This window comes from Gopherus flavomarginatus, chromosome 4 (genome assembly GCF_025201925.1).
Source record: "Gopherus flavomarginatus isolate rGopFla2 chromosome 4, rGopFla2.mat.asm, whole genome shotgun sequence".
NCBI classification, from domain to species: domain Eukaryota; kingdom Metazoa; phylum Chordata; order Testudines; family Testudinidae; genus Gopherus; species Gopherus flavomarginatus.
In genome coordinates this window covers 218,166,581-218,191,794 of record NC_066620.1, presented here as the reverse complement: position 1 = coordinate 218,191,794, position 25,214 = coordinate 218,166,581, and the positions used below count along the sequence as shown (strand labels likewise).

Genomic DNA, 25,214 nt, shown 5'->3' with positions numbered 1-25,214 from the left:
GCTTGTGCTTCAATCATTAAACTATCCTATAACACATTAGCTAGCATGGGAGGTTTAGGTTGGACACTAGGAAAAACTTCCTGTCAGGGTGGTTAAGCAATGTAATAAATTGCCTAGGGAGGTTGTGGAATCTCCATCATTAGAGATTTTTAAAAGCAGATTAGACAGACAGGGATGGTCTAAATCAGAGGTCTCAAACTCCCAGCCCGTGGGCCATCTGCAGCTGAGAATCTCCCCAATGTGGCCTGTGGGGCTCCAGCAATTTTGGGCCCAGGTCTCTCCCTTGACTCCACCTGCCGTCCCAGGCCGCTTCCTTAGCAATTTAAAATGGCCCAGGACCCCACTCACCACCAGCAGCGCAGCGGAGTTGAGCGGCTTCTGCCTGCTCACTGCACGGGTCTGCCAGCCCCTCGTTGTGGCCCTGGGGCAGGGCTGCACCTCTGCGTGCTGCCACCATCCTGAGTGCCTCTGCGGCCAATGGAAAGCTGTGGGGGTGGTGTTTGGGGGCAGCAGCTTGCGGAGGCCCCCTAGCCTGGCCCCACCCTACCTTGGAGCTTTAGGTAAGCGCCACACACCCTGACCCCCTCCAGGAGCCTGCACCCCCTCCCCTTTCCCACACACCCCCTTCTGCTCCCAGATTCCCTCCCAGAGCCTGCATCCCTCCTGCTCCTAAACTCCCTCCCAGAGCCTGCAACCCCACCCCATCCTCCTTCTGCACACCCTGCCCCATCCCAGAGCCTGCACTTAGCACCCAAACTCCATCCCAGAGCTTGCACCCGACCCCCACCCAGACTCCCTCCGAGTCCAACCTCTCACCCCTTCTGCACCCAAACTCCCTCCCAGAGCCTGAACCCTGCTCCCCAATCCCCTACCCCAGACCTCCTCCCCAACCCAATCTCCCTCCCAGAGTAGGGTGACCAGATAGCAACTGTGAAAAAATGGGACGGGGTGGGGGTAATAGGCGCCTATAGAAGAAAAGTCCCAAAAAACTGGACTGTCCCTATAAAAATGGGACATCTGTTCATCCTATCCCAGAACCAGGTGGGGGTGGAGTTTGGGGGGGCAGGTTCTGGGTGGCATGAGTGACATAATTGGCCCACTGGGAGGATTTGAGGACTGGCACTGGTCCTAAGGTACATTGAGTTTGAGACCCCTGGTCCAGATAATATTTAGTCCTACCAGGAGAGCAGGGGACTGGACTAAATGACCTCTTGAGGTCCCTTGCAGTCCTATATGATTCTATGTTCTAACAACACACTTCTAAATCAAACTAGATGATTACAATGGTCCTTTCTGGGTTTATAATCTAGGCCAGACAAACCCTAAAGGACACAAATGGGAATGCAGGACCATTATGGTGACAGTTTGATGGCTACTCAAAAGATATGTCCTGAGTTTCTTGTTTCGGCAGGTGCTGCTCTAGTTGTGGGAGGGGGAGAAGTCAAATAAGCCGGAAGGAACAGGTGACCTTGCCATTCAGATGGCTCAGAAGCAGGGGCGGCTCTATAATATTTTTTGCCGCCCCAAGCACGGCAGTTAGGCGGCCTTTGGCAGCATTTCTGTAGGAGGTCTGCCGGCCACGCAGATTCAGCAGCGGTTCTGCGGGTGATCTGCTGGTCCTGCGCCTTCATTGTACTCGCCACTGAATTGCTGCCCAAACAGGCGAACCTACCGCAGAAACGTCACCAAAGGTTGCCTGCCTGCCCCCTGCGGCTTGCGGCCCCAGGCATGCGCTTGCTGCGCTGGTGCCTGGAGCCGCCCCTGCTCAGAAGGTGATTCAGTTGTAGTTCATGATTAGGAGACCACACAGGCAGCCTCTCTCTCTCCAGCTCCCATAACTCCACTCCTGGCCTGCTCCTCCAGATGCCAATAGTAATTCTGGCTCAGTGAGCAACACTCACAGCTGGCCGCTGCCTGGGCATGGCCAGCTAGCTGGGTTTTGAAGAGCTCACAGCAGTGGTGACTCCGAGGAGACGGCTTTCTTGAGGCTAGGCTAGGAAGGGCCTCAAGACAAAGGCACGAAGCCTGTGTTTGATGCCGCCAACGGAATAAGGGAAAGGGGGCTGTGGGGCCAGCCATGCGCCAGGCATCACGGCAGGGGAAGCGGCCGCTCCCGCGCCGCCTGGGGCAGAGGTCTCGCGCACACTTTCGCTCCTGCTCCTGCTTGGGGCTGGTCCACCAGAGCGGGAGGGGGCGCGGCACTCTCGGAAACGGCTGCTCCGGCGGAGGGTCTGACTCTATGGTTGAGGCGCGGTAAGATGATGTCACCGCGAGCCTTTTTGGGTCACGTGTGTGATCCCCGCTGTTTGCGAGTGGCGCAGAGCGATGAGGTGGTCGTGAGGCGCGCCATGTGGAGCGACGGTTGTTCGGTAAGTGCTTGTTACTCGCCCCCTCCCCGCTTCAGGCAGCTCAGTCTCCCCCTCCCCGCGCTGTGCTCGGCGCCGGTCCGGGGGCAAGTGGCAGCCCCTAGCTGAGCTCGTCCCGCCAGCTCCCTCCCTTTGTGCCCCACTGACTTGTGCCTTGTTTCAGACTGGGCTGTGAGCTCTCCAGGGCAGGGGCCAGGGCTGCCCAGAGGATTCGGGGGGCCTGGGGCAAAGCAATTTTGGGGGCCTCTTCCATAAAAGACGTTGTAATACTATATTCTTGTGGGAGCCTGGGGCAAATTGCCCCACTTGCCCTCCCCCCCCGCCCCGGCAGCCTTGGCAGGGGCTGTCTCTGTGTCCAGGGGGGCCTGGCTCGAGTTACGGGCGGGGGCTGTCTCCATGTCCGGGGCGGGGGGGGCCTGGCTCGAGTTACGGGCGGGGGCTGTCTCCATGTCCGGGGCGGGGGGGGCCTGGCTCGAGTTACGGGCGGGGGCTGTCTTCATGTCCGGGGCGGGGGGGGCCTGGCTCGAGTTACGGGCGGGGGCTGTCTCCATGTCCGGGGCGGGGGGGGCCTGGCTCGAGTTACAGGCGGGGGCTGTCTCTGTGTCTAGGGGGGGCTGGCTCGAGTTACAGGGCAGGGGCTGTCTCCGTGTCGTGGGGGGGGGGGGGCTGGCTGGCTCGAGTTACGGGCAGGGGCTGTGTCCGGGGAGGGGGGGCAGCTCGAGTTACCCGCAGGGGTTGTCTCCTTGTCTGGGGGGCCTGGGCGTGTTCTCGGCCGGAAAGGGGCAGCTTGTCTCTGAAGGTGGGGAAGGCACAAACTACAAAACTTGTAAATAGAGACAACAGCCTATCCTCAGGTTACCTTTGATTCCACTTCAGTAGGTCTGTGTCCATCTGGTGTCTCTTGCTCTATACTTAGATTATAAATTCTCAGAGGTAGGGGAGCATGTCTTGTTCTGTGTTTGTGCAGGGCCTAGCACAGTGGGATCCTGGACCATGGCTAGGGCTCCTAGGCTCTATGTTACTATAGATATTAACAGTCTATATTAGGAAACTGATCTAGTACAAGTTTGCTTGACTGAGCTAGAGATTGGTCCTATGCTTTGAGCTGCTGGAACCAGAAGAGCATTTGCCTGCATGCGAACATTTAAACTTCTTTCAAAGACAGTTCAGGCATTCAAGTGTTATAATGTTGCAGGGCATTGAAAATAATGTGAGTCTAGACAGAGGTTGAATGTGACATGAAAGCCAGGTCCACGCACAGATCACCTCAGAAAGGGACAGAGTGCTGGATGGATTGGAACTGAAGATACAGGTTTTAGGGAGTTGTATGGTGGAACCAAAATGGCATTCATTCAGATCTTTTGAACCTGGTTAACTATAGAAACTAATAGAGTTTTAGCAGTGGGAATATACTTTTCCACACACAGCACATGGACATTTGGTGCTGAGGCTGACTCCTTATCCATGTGCCTCTGTAAGCACCTTGATTAACATCTCATCAGACACATAACTGCATTGGAATTGTTGATGGTTGTTAATTAAAAATACCTCTGCAAGATTCAAAGTGTTCAGGAGTGTGGATTTGATTTAAATCAAATTGATTTAAATCACTAGTCAGGAAGACTCAATTTAATCAAGGATTTCTACATAAAAGTGCATTCTTGTTGGTTGTTATAACCTTAATATGTATTCTTCACAACTCAGAGATACATGTAGGTTTCATTTTTAGAAGGTACACGCTATACATTTTTAAAGTGATTACTTTTGAAAACTTTTCAGATTAGTTTTATATCAGAAAATGAATGAATGAATGTTTGGTTATTTCATTTACCAAAAGTAGTTGAAACAGCTATTTATGAAGTCATTGGGAGGTGAACTATCTCCAATTCAACAGGTTAATCATTAATATTTGGAGGATTTTCTTGCCATGCCTTATTAGGAGGAGAACATTACCAGAGAGACATTTAAATTGTTTTGTTTGCCGGAAGCTGGGATTGGGTGACGGCATGGATCAGCTGATGATAACCTTTCAGTTCATTCCCTTTGGGGCACTTGCCATTGGCCACCGTCAAGAGGACAGGATACTGGGTTTGATGGACCTTTGGTCTGAACCAGTATGGCCGTTCTTATGTTCTTATATTTAACTAAAACAAGAATGTTATGTATTCTGGATTTTTTCCTTCAATAGTAAACATAATATTTTAACAACATACATAGGAATTTTTTTAATTTAGTTAAACATTCAAGTTTTTTAAAATCAGATTTGTTTTGGTTAAAATTATTTTAACTAAAATAGTTAAATGAAATATTTTTAAAAAAAAATTAAATCGACTATGTCAGCCAGGTCAACATGAGAAACCTAAAATATTGGCTTCTGCAGCTGACTCAGTCTTCATTTTCCTGTTTGTTCATAATCTGGAAAAGAAAAACAAGCTTTCCTGCTTTTTCAGGTCCCACACGATTTCTCAATTTGGAATGAATTAGTTCAAAGGAAGAAAATATTTTTTCTACACTGGCAGAAGAAGCTACTGCTGTTACAATGAGATTATCACTTCAACAGTCTCTGAATCCAAGCGCTTAAGTGACTTCCACCAGTTCACTGGTGTGACTTTCTTTAAAACATCATCAGCAAACATATTTCTTGAATGGTTCACCCTTAGCTGTGAAGTTTATTATAGTTGGCATTATGGAGGGATGATTGCTAGATGTCCATGTCATAGCCAACTCAGCCTCTTCAGCGGTTAAGATTTGACCCTGGTAAGGAGTGTTGAGAATATTTGCAAGAAAATGAGCTGGAGATAGTGCTTGTCCCATTCATTTTTTTAATGTTTGTAATTTAACTCTGTCATTGCATATTTCTCTTTTAAAGATCTCATTCAGTTTCTTCAAAATTTCAGCAGCTATTTCCCTGCATTTTGTTCAAGGCTACAGAAATAGGCTTCAGGGTACTCAGCAGGTGTTCAACATTTCTCTTAAGCCCAATGTTCAGAATTTTGGCTGTGACAGTGCCATCTATTTTTTCACGATCTTGTTCACAAACTGTCATCAGATTAGGCGAGTTCTTCATATAGTGCTCAGAACAGTCCACTACCGAGTTCCATTGCACATCTTATGGGAGAGGTAGCTTGGTTTCTCTCACTTTTTTCAGAGCAGCTGCTGCAAAGTGCTTGTTACAGAAGTATTTTGCAATGTCAACAATATTAGCCTTTATTTCTGGAACGCTGAAGTCTTTGGCTAGGAGGTGCATCAAATGAGAACTGCAACCGTATGTTGTTAGCTTGGGACTCTATTCTAAATTTCTTCTAATCTTGGATACATTTGCAGCATTGTCTGTGACCAAGCTGTGTACTAGACATTTGCATTTTTTTCCCCACAGTTTGTTATTGCCTTTGCTGCTACTTCTTGTAAGTATTCTGCTGTGTGCGCATTTCCTGATGTATCAATTGTTTCTGTAAGGAAGACATTCCCTTCTGTTGTCGCACAAGCACACACAACAGGATCATTGTGGTCATTGCTCCACCCATCAAGACTCAGGATAACAATTTTACCCTCTAGACCTTTTGCTCACGGCTCAATTTCTCTTTCATACACTTTATCCAGCAATTTGCCTGCGGCATCTGCTCTGTTGGGTGGAATGTATTCTGGTCTTAATGACTGAACCATGTTAATGAAGTGTGGGTTCTCAATCATAGAGAAAGGAGAGTTTGTTGCATAAACAAACCGGACATTGTTTTCATCAATTACCTCTTTTTGTAATCTGGATCTTATCACAAATTCATCTGTGGTTGTTTCTGGATGATGGAGATTTTTTTTTTTCCTTTTTGCTACGGGTAATATACTGTGGCTGTGTGACATACATGATGTGACTGAAACACTAACATTGGAAGATAACTCTGAAACTAAAGAAAATGATGGTGATCTTGAAGGTGGATAGTCTTCAGAATCCTATATGTTGAGAATGGATTCTCCTAAATAAAATTAGTCAATGCAGTTATTATTACTGTACTGCTCATTTAGTTTTACTCATTGCATTCACTGACACTTCGTACTACTTTAAAGGTGAAATTGTAAAAGGAAGATCTGCCTATTTCAGCTATTTATTTTTTATCACAACTGCATCTAAAACGATACCATAAAGTAACAACTATATTTTTTGCTCAAACATGAGAATTCAAGAATAGCCCAGAAGGGAAACAGGCAGTCCTTAAGAAAGAAGTATGAAATAAAAAAGTTTACCAACTTGAAGATCCTGCATGTTCAGACATGTTCCTTTCATCATCTTCAACGCAGCTTCCTTCTGAGAAGGAACACTTCTCATGATGCTGTTTACATTTTGCATGCATGCCTGTCTTACCCTCAGGTAGAGGAACTTGATTAAAATATTCCCAAACTGGGTCTCTTTTACAGCCAGCTGCCATTATAGGCTTTCCCTTCTAGTGAGAGAATGGCATGGTAGATTTTAAATCAATGAAGGCTACGCTCAGAAAGACCTCAAGACTTGTGGAATATGCTGCTCAGACAGTTTCACTTTTGTTTCTGCTACCTGTCCCTCCCTTCTCACATTTATCTCCAGACCTTTCCATAGAATCATAGAATATCAGGGTTGGAAGGGACTTCAGGAGGTCATCTAGTCCAACGCCCTGCTCAAAGCAGGACCAATCCTCAACTAAATCATCCCAGCCAGGGCTTTGTCAAGCCTGACCTTAAAAACCTCTAAGGAAGGAGATTTCACCACCTTCCTAGGGAACCCATTCCAGTGCTTCACCGTCCTCCTAGTGAAAACTTTTTCCTAATATCCAACCTAAAGCTCCCCCACTGCAGCTTGAGACCATTACTCCTTGTTCTGTCATCTGCTATCACTGAGAGCAGTCTAGATCCATCCTCTTTGGAACCCTCTTTCATGTAGTTGAAAGCAGCTATCAAATCGCCCCTCATTCTTCTCTTCCGCAGAGTAAACAATGCCAGTTCCCTCAGCCTCTCCTCATAAATCATGTGCTCCAGCCCCCTAATCATTTTTGTTGCCCTCCGCTGGACTCTCTCTAATTTTTCCACATCCTTCTTGTAGTGTGTGGCCCAAAAGGACACAGTACTCCAGATGAGGCCTCACCAATATCGAATAGAGGGGAATGATCACGTCCCTCGATCTGCTTGCAATGCCCCTACTTATACAGCCCAAAATACCTTAGCCTTCTTGGCAACAAGAGCACACTATTGACTCATATCCAACTTCTCGTCCACTGTAACCCCTAGGTCCTTTTCTGCAGAACTGCTGCCTAGCCACTCGGTCCCTAGTCTGTAACAGTGCATGGGATTCTTCCGTCCTAAGTGCAGGACTCTGCACCTGTCCTTGTTGAAACTCATCAGGTTTCTTTTGGCCCAATCCTCTAATTTGTCTAGGTCCCTCTGTATCCTATCCCTACCCTCCAACCTATCTACCACTCCTCCCAGTTTAGTTTCATCTGCAAACTTGCTGAGGGTGCAGTCCATGCCATCCTCCATATCATTAATGAAGATATTGAACAAAACCGGTCCCAGGACCGACCCTTGGGGCACTCCGCTTGATACCGGCTAACAACTAGACATGGAGCCATTGATCACTACCCATTGAGCCCAACGAACTAGCCAGCTTTCTGTCTACCTTATAGTCCATTCATCCAGCCCATACTTTAACTTGCCGGCAAGAATACTGTGGGATGGTATCTTCCTGATAGTGTCTTCTGGACTGAGCACTGGATCCCATTGGGTAGTTAGATTAATTTGGAACCCCATAAAATTGGGTCCCTAATCCATGAACTATTGGAACATATTTACAAAACTTTTCTTAAACATTACATGAATATATTGTCTCATACTATAGAATTAGAATTTATAATCCCTATTCCATGATGAAATATCTTTGAGCTATAATGTATTTTAATTAAAACTGTCTTTAACTGTGTTTTCCTCAAAAAGCATTTTATCAAAAAAATCCAATTTTTTTAAAATCATTGGTTTTTATCCACCCTGGTATTCAGGGGACCCATAAGTTACATCTAAAATGTCACTGTTCAATCAGTATCCCATCCAGTGCCTAAATTTGTTTATTGTCTCTTTAGAATCTATGTACTTCTGACAAGGGACTTTGTCTACTTACCTTTCTTTAAGTATTTGGAAATTGGTTGGATATCAGTAAAATGAGGTTGGCGCCTGATACCTGGGTTATGGCCCTGGAGTGAAGATACTGTCTTTTTCATGTGCCTGCTTCTTGTTGGCATAATGGAAGCTTTTGTAACTGCAACCCCTTTGGGGTTTAGAGAGCATGGCCCCTTTAAATCTTTTTCCCAGGGGAGAGTAAGCAAAAAGGAGGGAAACCCCAGGGGGCAGCGCTGGAGCTCCAGGGAGAGAGGGAGGCAGTGAGCAGGCACTGGAAAAGTGAAGCAAGGAGAACCTATCAGAGGCCTGAGAAGGACAGGGCTGATCGGAGACAGCCCAGGACACGAGCCAGGAGGGGCACTGTGCCAGGGAGGAATCACCCGAGAAGGACAGGCCAGAGCTGGACCCAGTATCACGGCTGCCCAGAGCTGCATGGGGTTGTGAGTACTGGGGCTTGTGACTCTGCATTGGGAACAAGGAGGGAGGTTGTAGCTAGTTAAGTGGGAAGGTGGTCGCTCTGTGGGGCTTTGCAGAGAGCGACAGAAGAGGGCACCAGAGGAGTTTGCTGGGGAGAGTTCATTGGCACCGAAGACAACCAGCACCCAAGACTCACCACTGGACTGGAACTTTGCTCAGACCTCCTGAACTCTGTGTGCAGACACATTGCTCAGTGTCTACCCTTCCAGACTCTGCTACCACTGGGCCCGTGGGGCCTTAGTTTGGATGCAGCCCTGTTTCACAGCTCCCCTTATATTTCCCCTTGTTCTATTTCTCCTCTCATCCCTCTGTAAATAAATATCTCCCTTCGTTATATCCATTGTACTTTTCCTGTGGGTGTGTGTGGAACAGGTGCCTCTGGGGTGGAAGGGATTTCTCCTGCTGCATTCCTGCACGTGCTTTCTCTTGGCCAGAGCTGCCTGCAGAGCAGACTCCATCTTGGCCACGAGGGGGCTAAAGTTACATAACATTTCGGACAACATTGAGCCAGAAGCCTTTAGTGAACACTGTGCCCCATGGTTTCTTCACAGCAAAGTTAATTTGAGTTACGCACAACTCAAGTTCCATCCACACAACATATTAACTTGAGTGTGGTGGTGCTTTAGATTCAAATTCATTGGTTTGTCCGGGGGTATAAGCTAAAGCTTGAGTTAGTGCCACTTGTCAGCTGCTAATATGACCACTGTAGTGTGGACATAGGCTAGCTCCGCTTGAGTGCTATTGGTCCTCCAATGCTGTCCCAAAGTTCCCCCTGTAAGGACAGACAACTTCTTTGCAACTTATTGGGGAAGAATTCATAGAGCAACTCAGTTTACTGCAGTGCAGAGAACCATGGGATGTGCCCCCAGATGTATTAGGCCTGGTCTACACTGGTAGGGGAGTGTCGATCTAAGATACCCAACTTCAGCTATGAGAATGCGTAGCTGAAGTTGACGTACCTTAGATCGACTTACCTCCCGTCCTCAGGGCGCAGGATCGACGGCCACGACTCCCCCGTCAACTCTGTTTCCGCCTCTCGTCCTGGTGGAGTTCCGGAGTCGACAGGGAGCGCATTCAGGGATCGATCGCTACCCGCCGAAGTGGCGGGTAGTTTGGATGTACCCTTAGTGTTACATGAGAGTGAGTGCAATGGCAATGTGGACGCAGCAACTCAAATGTTGTTTCACGGTGTGACCGCTTGAGCTTGACTAACTTGAGTGCATAACTCAAGTTAACTCTGCAGTGAAGACATAAGCACAGTGAAACTGCTATCTCTACTAATAAAAACTCATCTACAGCAGTATTTTTCTCTTTCCCGTTTGTGTGGTACTGCAGCCTGTCAGAGGCTTTTTTTTTCTTGATATAGTTTAGCGTGTACCACTAAAACATTTTAAGAGCAGACTGATTTAAAATTAGAACTGTTTTGTTTTTAATATCCAGACTGAAGAAACAGCAGGATAGATTGAAAGAAAGATTAAAAAAATAGTAGTGTACAGTAATGCTAATACTGTATTGCCTGCAATAACTAAATAAAGTTGTCTTATTGTCCATGTAACTGTCTAGTCCTTTTGGGAATTGTGATAAGCTCTTGGCCTCAATAAAGTATAGTGGCATTGAGATCCACAGGTTGGTTATGCATTATGTAAAAAGATATTTTCTTTTATCAGTTTTAAATGTAATCATCATTTTTTATCCTGCTGTCATATCCCTGCTCTTCTGTCACCTCACTAAACAGTCCAATCTTTTCAATCTCTCGTCATACAGAAGTAGATAGGGTGGCCACCAGAACTGAAGGATGAGCCTCTGACTTATATAATGCCATTATTGAATGCAGCGTAGTTGTAGCCATGTTGATGCCAGGTTATTCAAGAGGTAAAGTGGTCTTGAAAGCTTCTCTATCTCACCAACAAAAGTTGGTCCAGTAAAAGACATTACCTCACTCACCTTGTCTCTCTAATAGTGCCATTATAACTAGGGCTGTCAAGCAATTAAAATGATGATGAATCATGATTAATTGCACTGCTAAACAATAATAGAAGGATGTTTTTTACATTTTCAGATATTAATTCAGTTATAACACAATACAAAGTGTACAGTGCTCACGTTATATTTATTACAAATATTTTCACTGTAAAAAACAAAAGAAATAACCTAATACAAGTACTGTAGTGCAATCTTTTTATCATGAAAGTTGAACTTATAAATGTTGAATTATGTACAAAAAAATAACTGCATTCAAAAATAAAACGATGTAAAACTTTAGAGCCTACAAGTCCACTCAGTCCTACTTCAGCCAATTGCTCAGACAAACAAGTTTGGTTACTTTTGCAGGCAATAATGCTGCCAGCTTCTTGTTTACAGTGTCATCTGAAAGTCAGAACAGGCGTTTGCATGGCACTGTTGTAACCGACGTTGCAAGATATTTACGTGCCAGATGCGCTAAAGATTCATATGTCCCTTCATGCTTCAACCACCATTCCAGAGGATATGCATCGTGCTGATGACAGGTTCTGCTCGATAACGATCCAAAGCAGAGTGGACCAATGCATGTTCATTTTCATCATTTGAATCAGATGCCACCAGCAGAAGGTTGATTTTCTTTTTTGGTGTTCAGGTTCTGTAGTTTCCACATCTGAGTGTCACTCTTTTAAGACTTCTGAAAGCGTGCGCCACACTTCATCCCTCTCAGATTTTGGAAGGCACTTCAGATTCTTAAGTCTTGGGTAACATGCTTTAGATATTTTTAGAAATCTCACAATGGTACTGTGATGCTCTGTACCTCAGGGAGACAGTCAGCACACCCATGTTCATCCTTGTAAAATGATTGTGTGGTATCCAATGCAAAGTTGGTCATGTCAGGTGTCTTTGGAAGGCTCATGATGCACTGATCATTGTTGTTACAGTAATGTTATAGGTTATAATTTCATATGTAGTTATGAGGCTGAAAATGTATCCCCGTGGCTTATAATAAGCCCAGGCAAAAACTCTCCAAGAGCAGAGAGGCAGTTCGCACCTCATCAGGGCGAGGATGGGACAAACCCAGCCCGACCACTCAGGAACAAAGGGTGATGGCCTAGGCAGCAACAAAAGAATCTGTTAGACTCTTGAGAGAGTCACCCCCCTTCCTTTGGTCAGTTTGGAACTGCGAGGAGGTAATTCTCACCTGACTCTGAAGTCGGGGGGTGGGGGGGGGAGGGAGGCGGCAAAGCCAAGAGGAAAGAAAGGACATGGTAAAAGGGAGAGACATTTGCCAGGCTCTCTCTCTCTCTCTTCCACCTGCATCTTCAAGCACCACCACCAAGCAACTGAAGTGCTGATCAAAGGGGAGAGCCTGGCTGAAGAGCAACCAGCCTATCTGTGGTGAGAAGCATCTAAGTTTGTAAGGGCACTGAAAGTGTTAAGATCAGCTTAGAATGCATTTTGCTTTTATTTAATTTGACCAAATCTGACTTGTTTTGACTTATAATCACTTAAAGTCTATCTTTATAGTTAAAAATTTTGTTTGTTCTACACAAAGCAATTGTGACAAAGTTCCTCCTCTACCTTGGTGAGTCCTGCGCTTATTGGCAGATTTGCTCACCTCAGTGATCTCCCCCACAGTCTGGATCAACTCCTCCTGTGTCTGATCAGGAGTTGGGAGGTTTGGGGGGAACCCGGGCCCACCCTCTACTCCGGGTTCCAGCCCAGGGCCCTATGGATTGCAGCTTTCTATAGTGCTTCTTGTAACAGCTGTGTGACAGCTACACCTCTCTGGGCTTCTTCCCCAAGGCCTCCTCCAAACACCTTCTTTATCCTCACCACAGGACCTTCCTCCTGGTGTCTGATAGCGCTTGTACTCCTTAGTCCTCCAGCAGCACAGCTCTCACTCTCAGCTCCTTGTGCCTCTTGCTTCCAGCTCCTCACACGCACTTCCTCTTCTCTAGCTCCTTCCCACCTGACTGGAGTGAGCTCCTTTTTAAACCCAGGTGTCCTGATTAGCCTGCCTTGATTGGCTGCAGGTGTTCTAATCAGCCTGTCTGCCTTAATTGGTTCTAGCAAGTTCCTGACTACTCTAGTGCAGCCCCTGCTCTGGTCACTCAGGGAACAGAAAACTACTCACCTAGTGACCAGTATATTTGCTCTCTACCAGACTCCTGCACCCCACTGGCCTTGGTCTTTCACACAATGCATTTGATTTGAAGTGTGTCAGAGGCTGCCCTTGGGATAACAAGCCTGGTACATATCAATTTCTGTAAAATTGGCATCATATAAGCTTGCAGCGTCCAGGAGGCATAACTGGACACTGCAAGATGGACGTTGCTAGGGTTGTCTCTGGGACTGGAGCTATTGGCTAGTGTCATTCTGTTGCAAGTAGCTGGGAGCAGCTTACATGCTAGAGGCTGTGCGTAAACAGCCCAGGCGTGCGGGTTTTCACAGCAGACCAGGGTAAGGCTGGTTCCCAGAGTCAAGAATTGGAGTGGCCTAGCAGATCACTGGTCCAGATAACACCAGAGGGGAATATCACAGGTACCTTCTTTGCATTTGTCAAATCTGCAGTAACAGTGTTTGTAAATCAAACAACGTGCTGGGTTATCATTCAAGACTGCTATGACATGAAATATATGCAGAATATGAGTAAAACAGAGCAGGGGACATACAATTCTTCCCCAAGGAGTTCAGTCACAAATTTAATAACACAGTATTTTTTAACGAGCATTATCAGCATGGAAGTATGTCCTCTGGAATGGTGGCAGAAGCATGAAATGCTAAACATTTGTATGCCACATCTGGAACATAAATACCTTGCAACGCTGGCTACAAATGTGCCATGCAAATGCCTGCTCTCACTTTTAGGTGACATTGTAAATAAGAAGCAGGCAGCAATATCTCCCATAAATGTAAACAAATTTGTCTTTGCGGTTGGCTGAACCAGAAGTAGGACTCAGTGGACTTGTACGTGCTAAAATTTTACATTGTTTTGTTTTGAGTGCAGTTACGTAACACAGAAATATCTACATTTGTAAGTTACTTTCAGGATAGAGATTGCACTACTTGTATGAGGTGAATTGAAAAATACTTTCTTTTTTACAGTGCAAATATTTGTAATAAAAATAATATAAAGTGAGCACTGTACACTTCATACTCTGTTGTAATAGAAATCAAAATATTTGAAAATGTAGAAAAACATCCACAAACATTTAATGAATTTCAATTGGTATTCTGTTGTTTAACTGTGCAATTAATAGTGATTGATTTTTTTTTTTAATCGCAGTTAATTTTTTTGAGTTAATCGCGTGAGTTAACTGTGATTGACAGCCATAATAACTTTTTTTCACCGTCTGATTCCTTAAGCATTCAAACTTTTTTTTTTGTTTTGTCTTTTTTGGACTGGTTCTGCCCATAGTGATCCACAGATCTTTTCTGACTTGTACAGTACATTTAGAAGTCAGTAGTATATGTGAATAGTGAATTATTCCATCCATTGTACGTTTCTTTGCATTTGTCAACATTCATTTGCCAGCATTCATTGACATTCATTTGCAATCGTGCTGCTCATTTCCTGTTTTGTTAGGATCCCTCTGAAGTTTCTCCCCATTGCCTCTGTCTCAGACCAGTCTGCATAATTTGTGTCATCTGCAAATTTTGTCACCTCCCTACTAACCCCCTCTTCCAGATAATTAATACATTAAGCAAGCCCCATCCTTGAAAGGGAACTTTGTGGTGCCTGCTGTTAACTTTTTGCCATGAAGAAAATTGACAATTTAGCCCTTCTTCGTTTTCTGTCTCTTAGCCAGTTTCTAATCCATAACAGAACTTGACCGCTCATCCTGGACCACAGCTGTTCTGTCACCTGAGTTAATCATATCTTTACTGGGCACTGGATTTGGGGAACCACTGGTGTAGCTTTTCTCAGCATTGTGGCATCCATATCTTCAGTTTTGTAATGCTGTGAAGATGTAGATGTCCAGCCCATTTAGAACAGGAAAGCTATACACTCTGGGTTCCCGAGCCTGAAGCACAGAGGGCTATTAAAAAAGGGTTGTGCTGACTGCTTGACATTGAAACTTACTTAGGCCTTAGATGTTACAGAGGAGGGAAGTGGAAAATGAGTCTTTGGGTGGGACTAATGGTGTGCAGCTGAGGTCCTTATTCTCTCTTCAGAATTCATATGGCACCTATCACCTTGATGTCTTAAGTGCTTTCCCAACCTGGAGAGGATTCATTTGAAGCCTCTCATTTCATAATGGAGACAGATAAACTGGAGTGGAAAAAATGGCAAAAGATTTGGTGAATAAGACCCAGGAGAAAAGGTTAGGAGACAGGCGTGTATACAACCCAGAAACAGCGATGGAGGGTGACAGGAGAAAAATGTTTAATCCAGGGTAGAGACTAGTGATTCTTACTATAGAGCGAGTAAGAATAGGCTTAAACTGCGATAGAAAAAATGTTAGGAAAAAATAATACTTTAGCAGTTGGCACAAGTTGCTGGGGATCTGATGCAATTGCCATCAGTTGAGAGAGTCCAGGCTGAGTTTATTGGCAATGAATGGCTTGGGATAATGAAAACTTCATTGTGCGCCAGTGCAAGAGAAGAGATTAGATCTCCCACTGCATGGGTTGGTCCCTATTCTAATTCCTTTACAAGTTCACTTGGGTTTGAGGTGGGGACAATAACTTTTTCACTGAAGAGGACAGCGCTTCCCCTTCATAAGTGATATGACAGATTAATAAGGTGCAGTTTATTATGTGAGCTGAAAAAACTAACACAAAAAGAAAAATCCTTATGGTACTATTCTGAATTGTTCCTCTTTCTATTTTGCTAGGATACAGGACCTGAGCACAGACAACAGAAGATCAAGAGATCTCTGGGAAACAAAGTATGCATACGTTTCTTGTGAAATCTGGCTAAGAACAAGGAACAAAGCTGAGAAATTCTCACTGCAGAATTCCATCCCCTCCTTTTAACAATGTCCTTAACTTTAAGGGCTATATAAACGGCACATTTTCCATAGCTTATCTAGGGCCTGAATTGAGCTGGCTTACAGGGTTCACCATACCTCATTAGTTGTAAGGTTTTGTTTTAGGGGATTCTTGAGTAGGAGTAGAGATTATTTTATCTCTGTATTTGGTACTGGTGCAACTGCTGCTGGAATACTGTTTCAGTTTCTGGTGTCCATAATTCAAGAAGGATGTTGATAAACTGCAGAGAAGAGCAACAAAGAATAGCTAAAGGATTAGAAAACAGACCTTATAGTGATAGGCTCAAAGAACTCAATCTCTATAGTTTAGCAAAGGAGAAGATTTAAGGAGTGACTTGATCCATGTCTGTAAGTACCTACATGGGGAACAAATATTTAATAATGGGCTCTTCAGTCTATCAGAGACAGGCATGACATGGCTGGAAGCTGAAGCTAGACAAATTCAGACTGGAAATAAGATTTTCATTTTTAATGGTGAGCGTAATTAACCACTGGAACAACTTACTAAGCATTGTGGTGAATTCTCCATCACTGACCATTTTAAAATCAAGATTAAACATTTTTTCCTAAAATATATGCTCTATTTTGGGGAAGTTCTGTGGTCTGTGTTGTAAAGAAGGTCAGACTAGATCAGCGGTTCTCAAACTTCATTGCAGTGCGACCCTCTTCTGATGATAAAAATTACTACATGACCCCAGGAGGGGGGACCAAATCCTAAGCTCTGCCGCCTTGAGGGGCCAAAGCCCAAACCCCATCACCCCGGGTGGAGAAGCCAAAGTCAAAGCCCAACAGCTTCAGCCCTAGGTGCAGGGCCTGTAACCTGAGCCTCACCACCCAGGGCTGAAGCCCTTGGGATCTGGAGGATGGCGTGGACTGCACTCTCAGCAAGTTTGCAGATGACACTAAACTGGGAGGAGTGGTAGATATGCTAGAGGGTAGGGATAGGATACAGAGGAACCTAAACAAATTAAAGGATTGGGCCAAAAGAAACCTGATGAGGTTCAACAAGGACAAGTGCATAGTCTGCACTTAGGACGGAAGAATCCCATTCAGTGTTACAGACTAGGGAGCAGCAGTTCTGCAGAAAAGGACCTAGGGGTTACAGTGAACGAGAAGTTGGATATGAATCAACAGTGTGCTCTTGTTACCAAGAAGGCTAAGGCATTTTGGGCTGTATAAGTAGGGGCATTGCCAGCAGATCAAGGGACGTGAGCATTCCCATCTATTCGACATTGGTAAGGCCTCATCTGGAGTACTGTGTCCAGTTTTGGGCCACACACTACAAGAAGGATGTGGAAAAATTGGAAAGAGTCCAGCAGAGGGCAACAAAAATGATTAGGGCCTGGAGCACATGACTTATGAGGAGAGGCGGAGGGAACTGGGATTGTTTAGTCTGCAGAAGAGAAGAATGAGGGGGGGATTTGATAGCTGCTTTCAACTCCTGAAAGGGGGTTCCAAGGAGGATGGATCTAGACTGTTCTCAGTGGTAGCAGATGACAGAACAAGGAGTAATGGTCTCAAGTTGTCTCAAGTTGCAGTGGGGGAGGTCTAGGTTGGATATTAGGAAAAACTTTTCACTAGGAGGGAGGTAAAACGCTGGAGTGGGTTCCCTAGGGAGGTGGTGGAATCTCCTTCCTTAGAGGTTTTTAAGATCAGGCTTGACAAAGCCCTGGCTGGGATGATTTGGTTGGGAATTGGCCCTGCTTTGAGCAGGGGGTTGGACTAGATGACCTCCTGAGGTCCCTTCAAACCCTGATATTCTATAATTCTGTGACTCCACACCATGATGTCAGATTGGTGGGGGATATTTGTTTTCCTTCAGTTCCTCTTCTGTTCTCTGTGCAAATCTCATTTACATGTGCTTTGCAGAAGATAGGGGCCACATTTGGTCTTATGAAAGTTCTGAACATCTTAAACAACCAACAATTTAAATGTTGACATTGAAAAGTATTTAGCTGCTGATCATATTAGTGGAAACAGCCAAGTACTTCAGGGTTGTGGGCAGAATTTGAGAAGAAAAGAGCACACCACTCCCTCCATCTGACCCCAGGTGGTAGCAGGTCATTTATAGGTGACATTATTTAGCGCTAAACCCCTATTCAGAAAGTCTTAATATAGAGTAAATCACAGAACTTGTTATGATGCTGTCTTCTGAGCCGCAAGCCATGCTAACTAAAGGTAGGAGCAGTTGCCACAAGTGTAAAACATTATTTGTGTATTTGCAGCTCATGCTGTAAAAGCTCTCAAATTGTGGTGTGTGTAGCAAATGTCCACTAGTGGCAAGACTGTGCAACTGTGCAGTCTGCACCTACAGCATGATGACAGACTCTGGCTTGATTTTCTTACAAAGAACCCTCTGGAGGTGTATTCTCTGGTAGTACTGGTGGTGCAAAGCCTCTTGTGGCAGCTGCTGATTCACTCCATAACTTGGCATTTACATCTCTTTGGAAAGCTATTATTAAATCAGCTCTGACCTGGAATGTGGATTTGAATGGCTCCTTTTCATAGATTACAGAAGGGATCATTATGATTATCTAGTCTGACCTCCTGTATAGCACAGACCAGAGTACATCTCCAAAATAATTCCCAGACCAGATCTTTCAGAAAAATATCTAATCTTGATTGAAAAATTGTCAGTGATGGAGAATCCACCATGACCTTAGTAAGTTGTTCCAATGGAAGTGCTCTCAGTGTTCAGCTTTTACACCTTATTTTCAGTCTGAATTTGTCTAGTCCTGTTATACCTAGACAATTTGAATGTCCCGCTATACCTTTCTCTAATTATTCCATGTGTAGGTACTTAGAGTATAGTCAGGTCACCCCTTAACATTTTCTTTTTAAGCTAAGTAGATCGAGTTCCTTGAGTCTGTCGCTGTAAGGCTCATTTTCTAAACCCATAATCGTTTAATCGTTCTTGTGGCTGTTCTTTGAACCCTCTCCAACTGATCAATATCCTTCTTGAATTGTGGACACCAGACCGTGACACAGTATTAGAGCAGTGGTTGCACCCATGCCAAATACAGAGGTAAAATAACATCTTTGCTCCTACTGAAGATTATCTAATTTGTGCATTTCAGGATTACATTAGCTCTTTTGGCCACAGCACCACACTGGGGACCTCATGTTCACTTGACTATCCACCAGGACCCCCAAATCGTTTTCAGAGTCAGTGCTTCGCAGGATAGAGTACCCCATCCTGTAAGTATGGCCTCCATTCTTTGCTCTTAGATGTATACATTACATTTAGCCATATTAAAATGCATATTGTATGCTGGCACCCAATTTACCAAGCGATCCAGATTGCTCTGTGTCAGCGACTTATCCTCTTTCTTATTTTTCACTTGCACAATTAGTGTTATCTGCAAACTTTCAGTGCTAATTTTATGCCTTCTTCCAGGTCATTAGTAAAAAATGTTTAAATAGAATAGGGCCAAGAATAGGTCCCTTTGGTACCCCACTAGACACCACACCCATTTGATGATAATTTCCTATTTACAATTATATTTTGAGACATCTTAGCCAGCTTTTAATCCATTAATATATGCCATGTTAATTTTTATTCAAAATGTGTTGAGTTCCAAGTCAAGTACCTTACAGAAATCTATGGTACATCAATACTATTATCTTTATCAACCAAATTTGTAATCTCACACACACAAAAAATAGTTTGACAAGATCTGTTTTCCATAAATCCATGTTGATAGGTTTTTCTCGCCCTCTTTTAATTCTTTATTAATTGAGTCCCATATCAGCCACTCCATTATCTGCCTGGGATCCATGTCAGACTAGCAGGCCTATAATCACCCAATCATCTCTTTTAAAAATATTAGGGGAGAGCCAATCTTCTGGAACTTCACTGCTGTTCTAAGACTTATTGAAAATCAACATTATGATCCAGTAAGCTTTCAGTTATCTCTTTTAAAACTCATGGATGCAAGTTATCCCGACCTACTGATTTTAAAATGTCTGACTTCAGTAGCTGCTGTTTAACACCCTCCTGAGATACTAATGGAATAGAAAGAGTGTTATCATATAATATAACATCTGGTTTTTGTTGTTGTTTTTTGTTTTTACCCAGAGAGCAGAAACATTTACTGAATACTTCTGCCTTTTCTGTGTTATATTTGATGAGTCTATCAATTAGTAATGCCTTGTTTAGATTCTTTTTTCTGCAATATACTTTAAAAAATCCTCCTTGTTCTTAATTCTGCTGTCCATAGAGTTCTCCTTGTGTCCCTTTGCTTCCCTTATCAATTTTCTACAATTCCTAGCTTCTGATTTATATTCATTGCTATGAACTTCCCCCTTCTTCCATTTGTTTATATGTATTATATATAGCTGTCTTCACTTTCCTTCTAAACCAAATTGTTTTTTAACCAATCCAGACTTCTTCCTCAGTTGTGGCTTTTTGAGCAACTAATAAAGTGTTCTTAAACAATTCCAAATGATCAGGTCACATTTTTTGATTAAATTCTTCCTCCAAGTTGATTTGGCTCATAATTGTTTTCAGCTTTGTGAAATTGGTCCTTTTTAAAGCCCCAGGTATATATATGTATATCATTGGTCTGGACTTTAGTGTACAAACAGAACATAAATGTGATCAAATCATGATAACTTGTACTGAAGTTATTGTTAATTTTTAGTTCTGTGATCAGTTCCTCTTTAACTGTCAAGATGAGGTTTCATATAGACTGCTTTCATGTTGGATCTAATGCTTACTGGGTTAGGAAATTTAGAAATACCAAGGATGTTTTAATACTGGCATCATGAGACCTTCAGCATACATTACTCATACTGAAGTATCCTAGGAACACACAGGTATTTTTTCCTACACGTTATAGGACCTACTCATCCTGTTCACTAGTGTGATTTGGTGGTCTGAAGCAGATACAGATCAATACCCCTTGTTGTGCTCTATCTGTTAGGACATTGATTCGTACATATTCAAGATAATTTTCTTCCTGGTTATCAGTAATAGGAAAGAGGTAATGCCATTTTGGACATAATGCCACTCCCCCTCCAAATTAATTGCAATTAATCGCACTTATAACAATAGAATACCAATTTAAATTTATTAAATATTTTTGGATGTTTTTCTACATTTTCAATATTGATTTCAATTACAACACAGCATACAAAGTGCACAGTGCTCACTTTATATTATTTTTCGTTACAAATATATGCACTGTAAAAATGATAAACAAAAGATATACACCTCTACCCCGATATTACGCGACCCGATATAATGTGGGTTCGCATACAATATGGTAAAGCTCTGACACGCTGCTCTGAGCAGCATGTTAAGGGTGCCGGGCCAGACCGGGGCCGAGGGGTTTGATAAGGGGCAGAGGGTCTTGAGGTGGTCAGGGGCTTCTCCTCCCACCAGGATCTGGGGGGCAGAAGCTGTGGGAGGGCACTTTTGGGTGCCCCGCAGTCCCAGAGTGGCCCGGGGGATTAGCAGGGGGCTGGGAGCAGCCCACTCTGCTTTCCTCACCCCAGCCCCAGGCATGTCACTTGGGGGAGGGGGTTTGGGGGAAGGGATCATTCCCCCCCCCCACACACACACACACTCACCAGCAGCGTTGGAAGCAGGGCCCCAGCCCGCTCCACTCTGCCAGCTCCCAGCTGCAGCGGTCCACTTCCCGCCGCAGGTGAGTATGGGGGCTGTCCTCACAGGATGTTAGGAATCATTAAAAAGGGGATAGAGAATAAGACTGAGAGTATATTATCGCCCTTATATAAATCCATGGTACGCCCACATCTTGAATACTGTGTACAGATGTGGTCTCCTCACCTCAAAAAAGATATTCTAGCACTCGAAAAGGTTCAGAAAAGGGCAACTAAAATGATTAGGGGTTTGGAGAGGGTCCCATATGAGGAGAGATTAAAGAGGCTAGGTCTCTTCAGCTTGGAAAAGAGGAGACTAAGGGGGAATATGATACAGGATATAAAATCATGAGTGATGTTGAGAAAGTGGATAAGGCAAAGTTATTTACTTATTCCCATAATACAAGAACTAGGGATCACCAAATGAAATTAATAGGCAGCAGGTTTAAAACAAATTAAAAGGAAGTTCTTCATGCAGCGCACAGTCAGCTTGTGGAACTCCTTACCTGAGGAGGTTGTGAAGGCTAGGACTATAACAGTGGACATGGGGAGCTGATAGGGGGGCTGCCAAACTGACAAACAGAGGCTAGGGACACCATTCTTTACCCATCTTGGCTAATAGCCTCTGTATAAGTAAATAACTTTTCCTTATCCACTTTCTCTACAACACTCGTGATTTTATAGACCTCTATCATATCCCCCCTTGGTCTCCTCTTTTCCAAGCTGAAGAGGCCTAGCCTCTTTAATCTTTCCTTGTATGGGACCCTCTCCAAACACCTAATCATTTTAGTTGCCCTTTTCTGAACCTTTTCGAGTGCTAGAATAGAGTGATAGAAAGAGTGCTAGTGCTAGAAAGAGTGCAGGACCTTTCCCCAACTGCCCCCCAGCGACATGGCTGGGGCCGGAGCAAGGAAAGCGGAGCGGGCTGGGGCCGCATCGCTCTGCTTCCCACCGCAGGTGAGTGCGGGGGAGCATCCTTTCTCCAACCTCCCTGCACTCAGCAGCGGTGGGAAGCAGAGCGCGGGAGCTGGTGGAGTGGAGCGGACTGGGGCCAGGCTGCTCTGCTTCCCACTGCTGCCAGTGAGTACCGGGCAGGGGGAGGGGAGGTGGATAGGGGTCGGAGCAGTCAGGGGACAGGGGGGTTGGGTAGGGGGTGAGATCCTGGGGGTGATTAGGAACGGGGGTCTCTGGAGGGGGCGGTCAGGGAACCGGGGGGAGGGGCAAAGCAAGTTTGATATAACACAGTCTCACCTATAACGCGATAAACAAAAGAAATATTTTTCAGTTTGCCTCATACAAGTACTGAAGTGCAATCTCTTTATCGTAAAAGTGTAACTTAAAAATGCAGATTTTTTTTTGGTTACATAACTGCACTCAAAAACAAAACAGTGTAAAACTTTAAAGCCTACAGGTCCACTCAGTCCTACATCTTATTCTGCTACTCGCTAAGACAAACAAGTTTGTTTACGCTGACGGCAGATACTGCTGTCTGTTTCTTATTTACAATGTCACCTGAAAGTGAGATCAGGTATTCGCATGGCACTTTCATAGCTGGCATTGCAAGGTATTTACATGCCAAATATGCTAAACTTTCATATGCCCCTTCATAGTTCGGCCACCATTCCAGAGGACATGCGTCCATTCTGATGATGCTCGTTAAAAAAATAATGCATCAATTAAATTTGTGATTATACTTCCTGGGGGGAGAATTGTGTGTCATCTTCTCTGTTTTACCCGCATTCTGCATATATTTCATGTTATAGCAGTCTTGAATGATGACCCAGCACATGTTCTTAAAACGAACATTTCACAGCAGTTTTGACAAAATGCAAAAAAAGGTACTGATGATGTGAGATTTCTAAAAATAACTACAGCATTCGACTCAAGGTTTAAGAATCTGAAGTGCTGTCCAAAATCTGAGAGGGACGAAGTGTGGAGCATACTTTCAGCAGTCTTAAAAGAGTGACACTCAGATGCGGAAACTACAGAACCTGAACCACCAAAAAGGAAAATCAACCACCTGCTGGTGGCATCTGACTCAAATAATGAAAATGAACGTGCATCGTTCCTCTCTGCTTTGGATTGTTATGAAGCAGAACTCATCATCAGCATGGAAGCATGTCCTCTGGAATGGTGGTTAAAGCATGAAGGGACATATGACTCTTTAGCACATCTGGCACATAAATATCTCACAACACCAGCTACAACAGTGCCATGCAAACACCTGTTCTCGCTTTCAGGTGACATTGTAAACAAGAAGCAGGCAGCATTATGTCTTGCAAATTGTAACCAACCTTATTTTTCTGAGTAATTGGCTGACCAAGAAGTAGGACTGAGTGGACTTGTAGGCTCTGAAGTTTTACACTGTTTTGTTTTTGAATGCAGCTTTTTTTTACATAATTCTACATTTGTAAGTTCAACTTTCATAATAGAGATTGCACTACAGTACTTGTATGAGATGAATTGAAAATTACAATTTTTTGTTTACAGTGCAAATGTTTGTAATAGAAAATGAGCACTGTGCCCTTTGTATTCTGTTGTAACTTAAATTAATATATTTGAAAATGTAGTAAACATCCAAAAATATGTTGAATAAATGGTATTCTATTGTTGTTGAACAGCATGATTAATTGCAATTAATTTTTTTAGTCCCGCAACAGCCCTAATTTCTACTCTTCGTGTCCTTTGGTTCCTTAATTAATTTTGTTCTCAACATTTGAGTTGTGTGCTGAGTGCTCATATCTTCCCTCTTTTTACCCCCTCTGCTCCCGTGCTCCTTTTGTTATTAGTTTAATGTCGTCCTCCTGACTACTCCAGCCAGCCTGTCTTCCTTCCAAACTATTCAGCCGCTCACCACATAGACGGTAGACCAACTGTCCACAAAACCAAAAGTTTCCACTACCTACATAGCCAGCAGTTCACTTCCAGAATCTTCTGCCTGAGGTCTTCCTTTGTTCGTAGGACATGAAGGATCTGAGAGAAGATCTCTTGGTCATTCTTCTTCAGCAAGCTTCTGAGTTCCTTGATGTCATCTATTATCTGCAAGATATCCCGCGACACACGGTCATTACTGCAGATATGAAGCAACACCAATGGATCCAATCCTGTTGACTTCAAAAGCCTGTCCTACTGTTTGCCTGTTCCTTGCAGAATGTTTGGATTCTTCTGCATATTGAATCTCCAACAAAGCTAGTCTGTCTTCTTTGGACGGTTGGAGGACTCTGTGATTTTTCTTATAGGTTAGGCTGAGCTGTTTTGCACAGGTGTGTCCCATACAGCTCTCCATTCCCTTGGACCAACTGGATCATGAGAGGTGTCGTCCACAGTTTCCTTATTTTGGATGTGGTATCATTTGGAAACATAGCTGTGGAATTCCTTACAGTCCTGTAGAATGTCACTTTGACCTCTTGCCTCCAGTGGTTATGAGCTCCAAGGCCTCCTTTTTGACTTCCTCTCTCTCCAGCTCCTCGGTGGCAAGTTCCTTTCTTTCTTGAATCAGGGATGCTGATGCTTCCTGAGCCTAACTATCTGGGATGTCCTCAGCTTCTCTATTCTCAGTAGCATTTCTACTTGCTCACATTCCCTTTCCAAATGCCCTCTGAAACTACCTGTTAGCTGTCTCTGTTTATGGCTGTCAAGTTCACCTGACAAGTGACTATAGTCCAAATCTCCT

General features: G+C 44.1%; 1 protein-coding gene across 1 annotated transcript in view; it reads left to right on the top strand.

Annotated features, from left to right (window-relative positions):
- Positions 1–2,258: 2,258 nt before the first annotated feature.
- Positions 2,259–25,214, top strand: part of ZNF512 (zinc finger protein 512) — a 79,817-nt gene continuing 56,861 nt past the window's right edge. Inside the window, 4 exon segments of the mRNA XM_050951143.1 lie at positions 2,259–2,344; positions 2,346–2,369; positions 15,779–15,832; positions 16,055–16,056. Of these exon segments, the coding sequence (XP_050807100.1) occupies positions 2,259–2,344; positions 2,346–2,369; positions 15,779–15,832; positions 16,055–16,056 (166 nt within the window).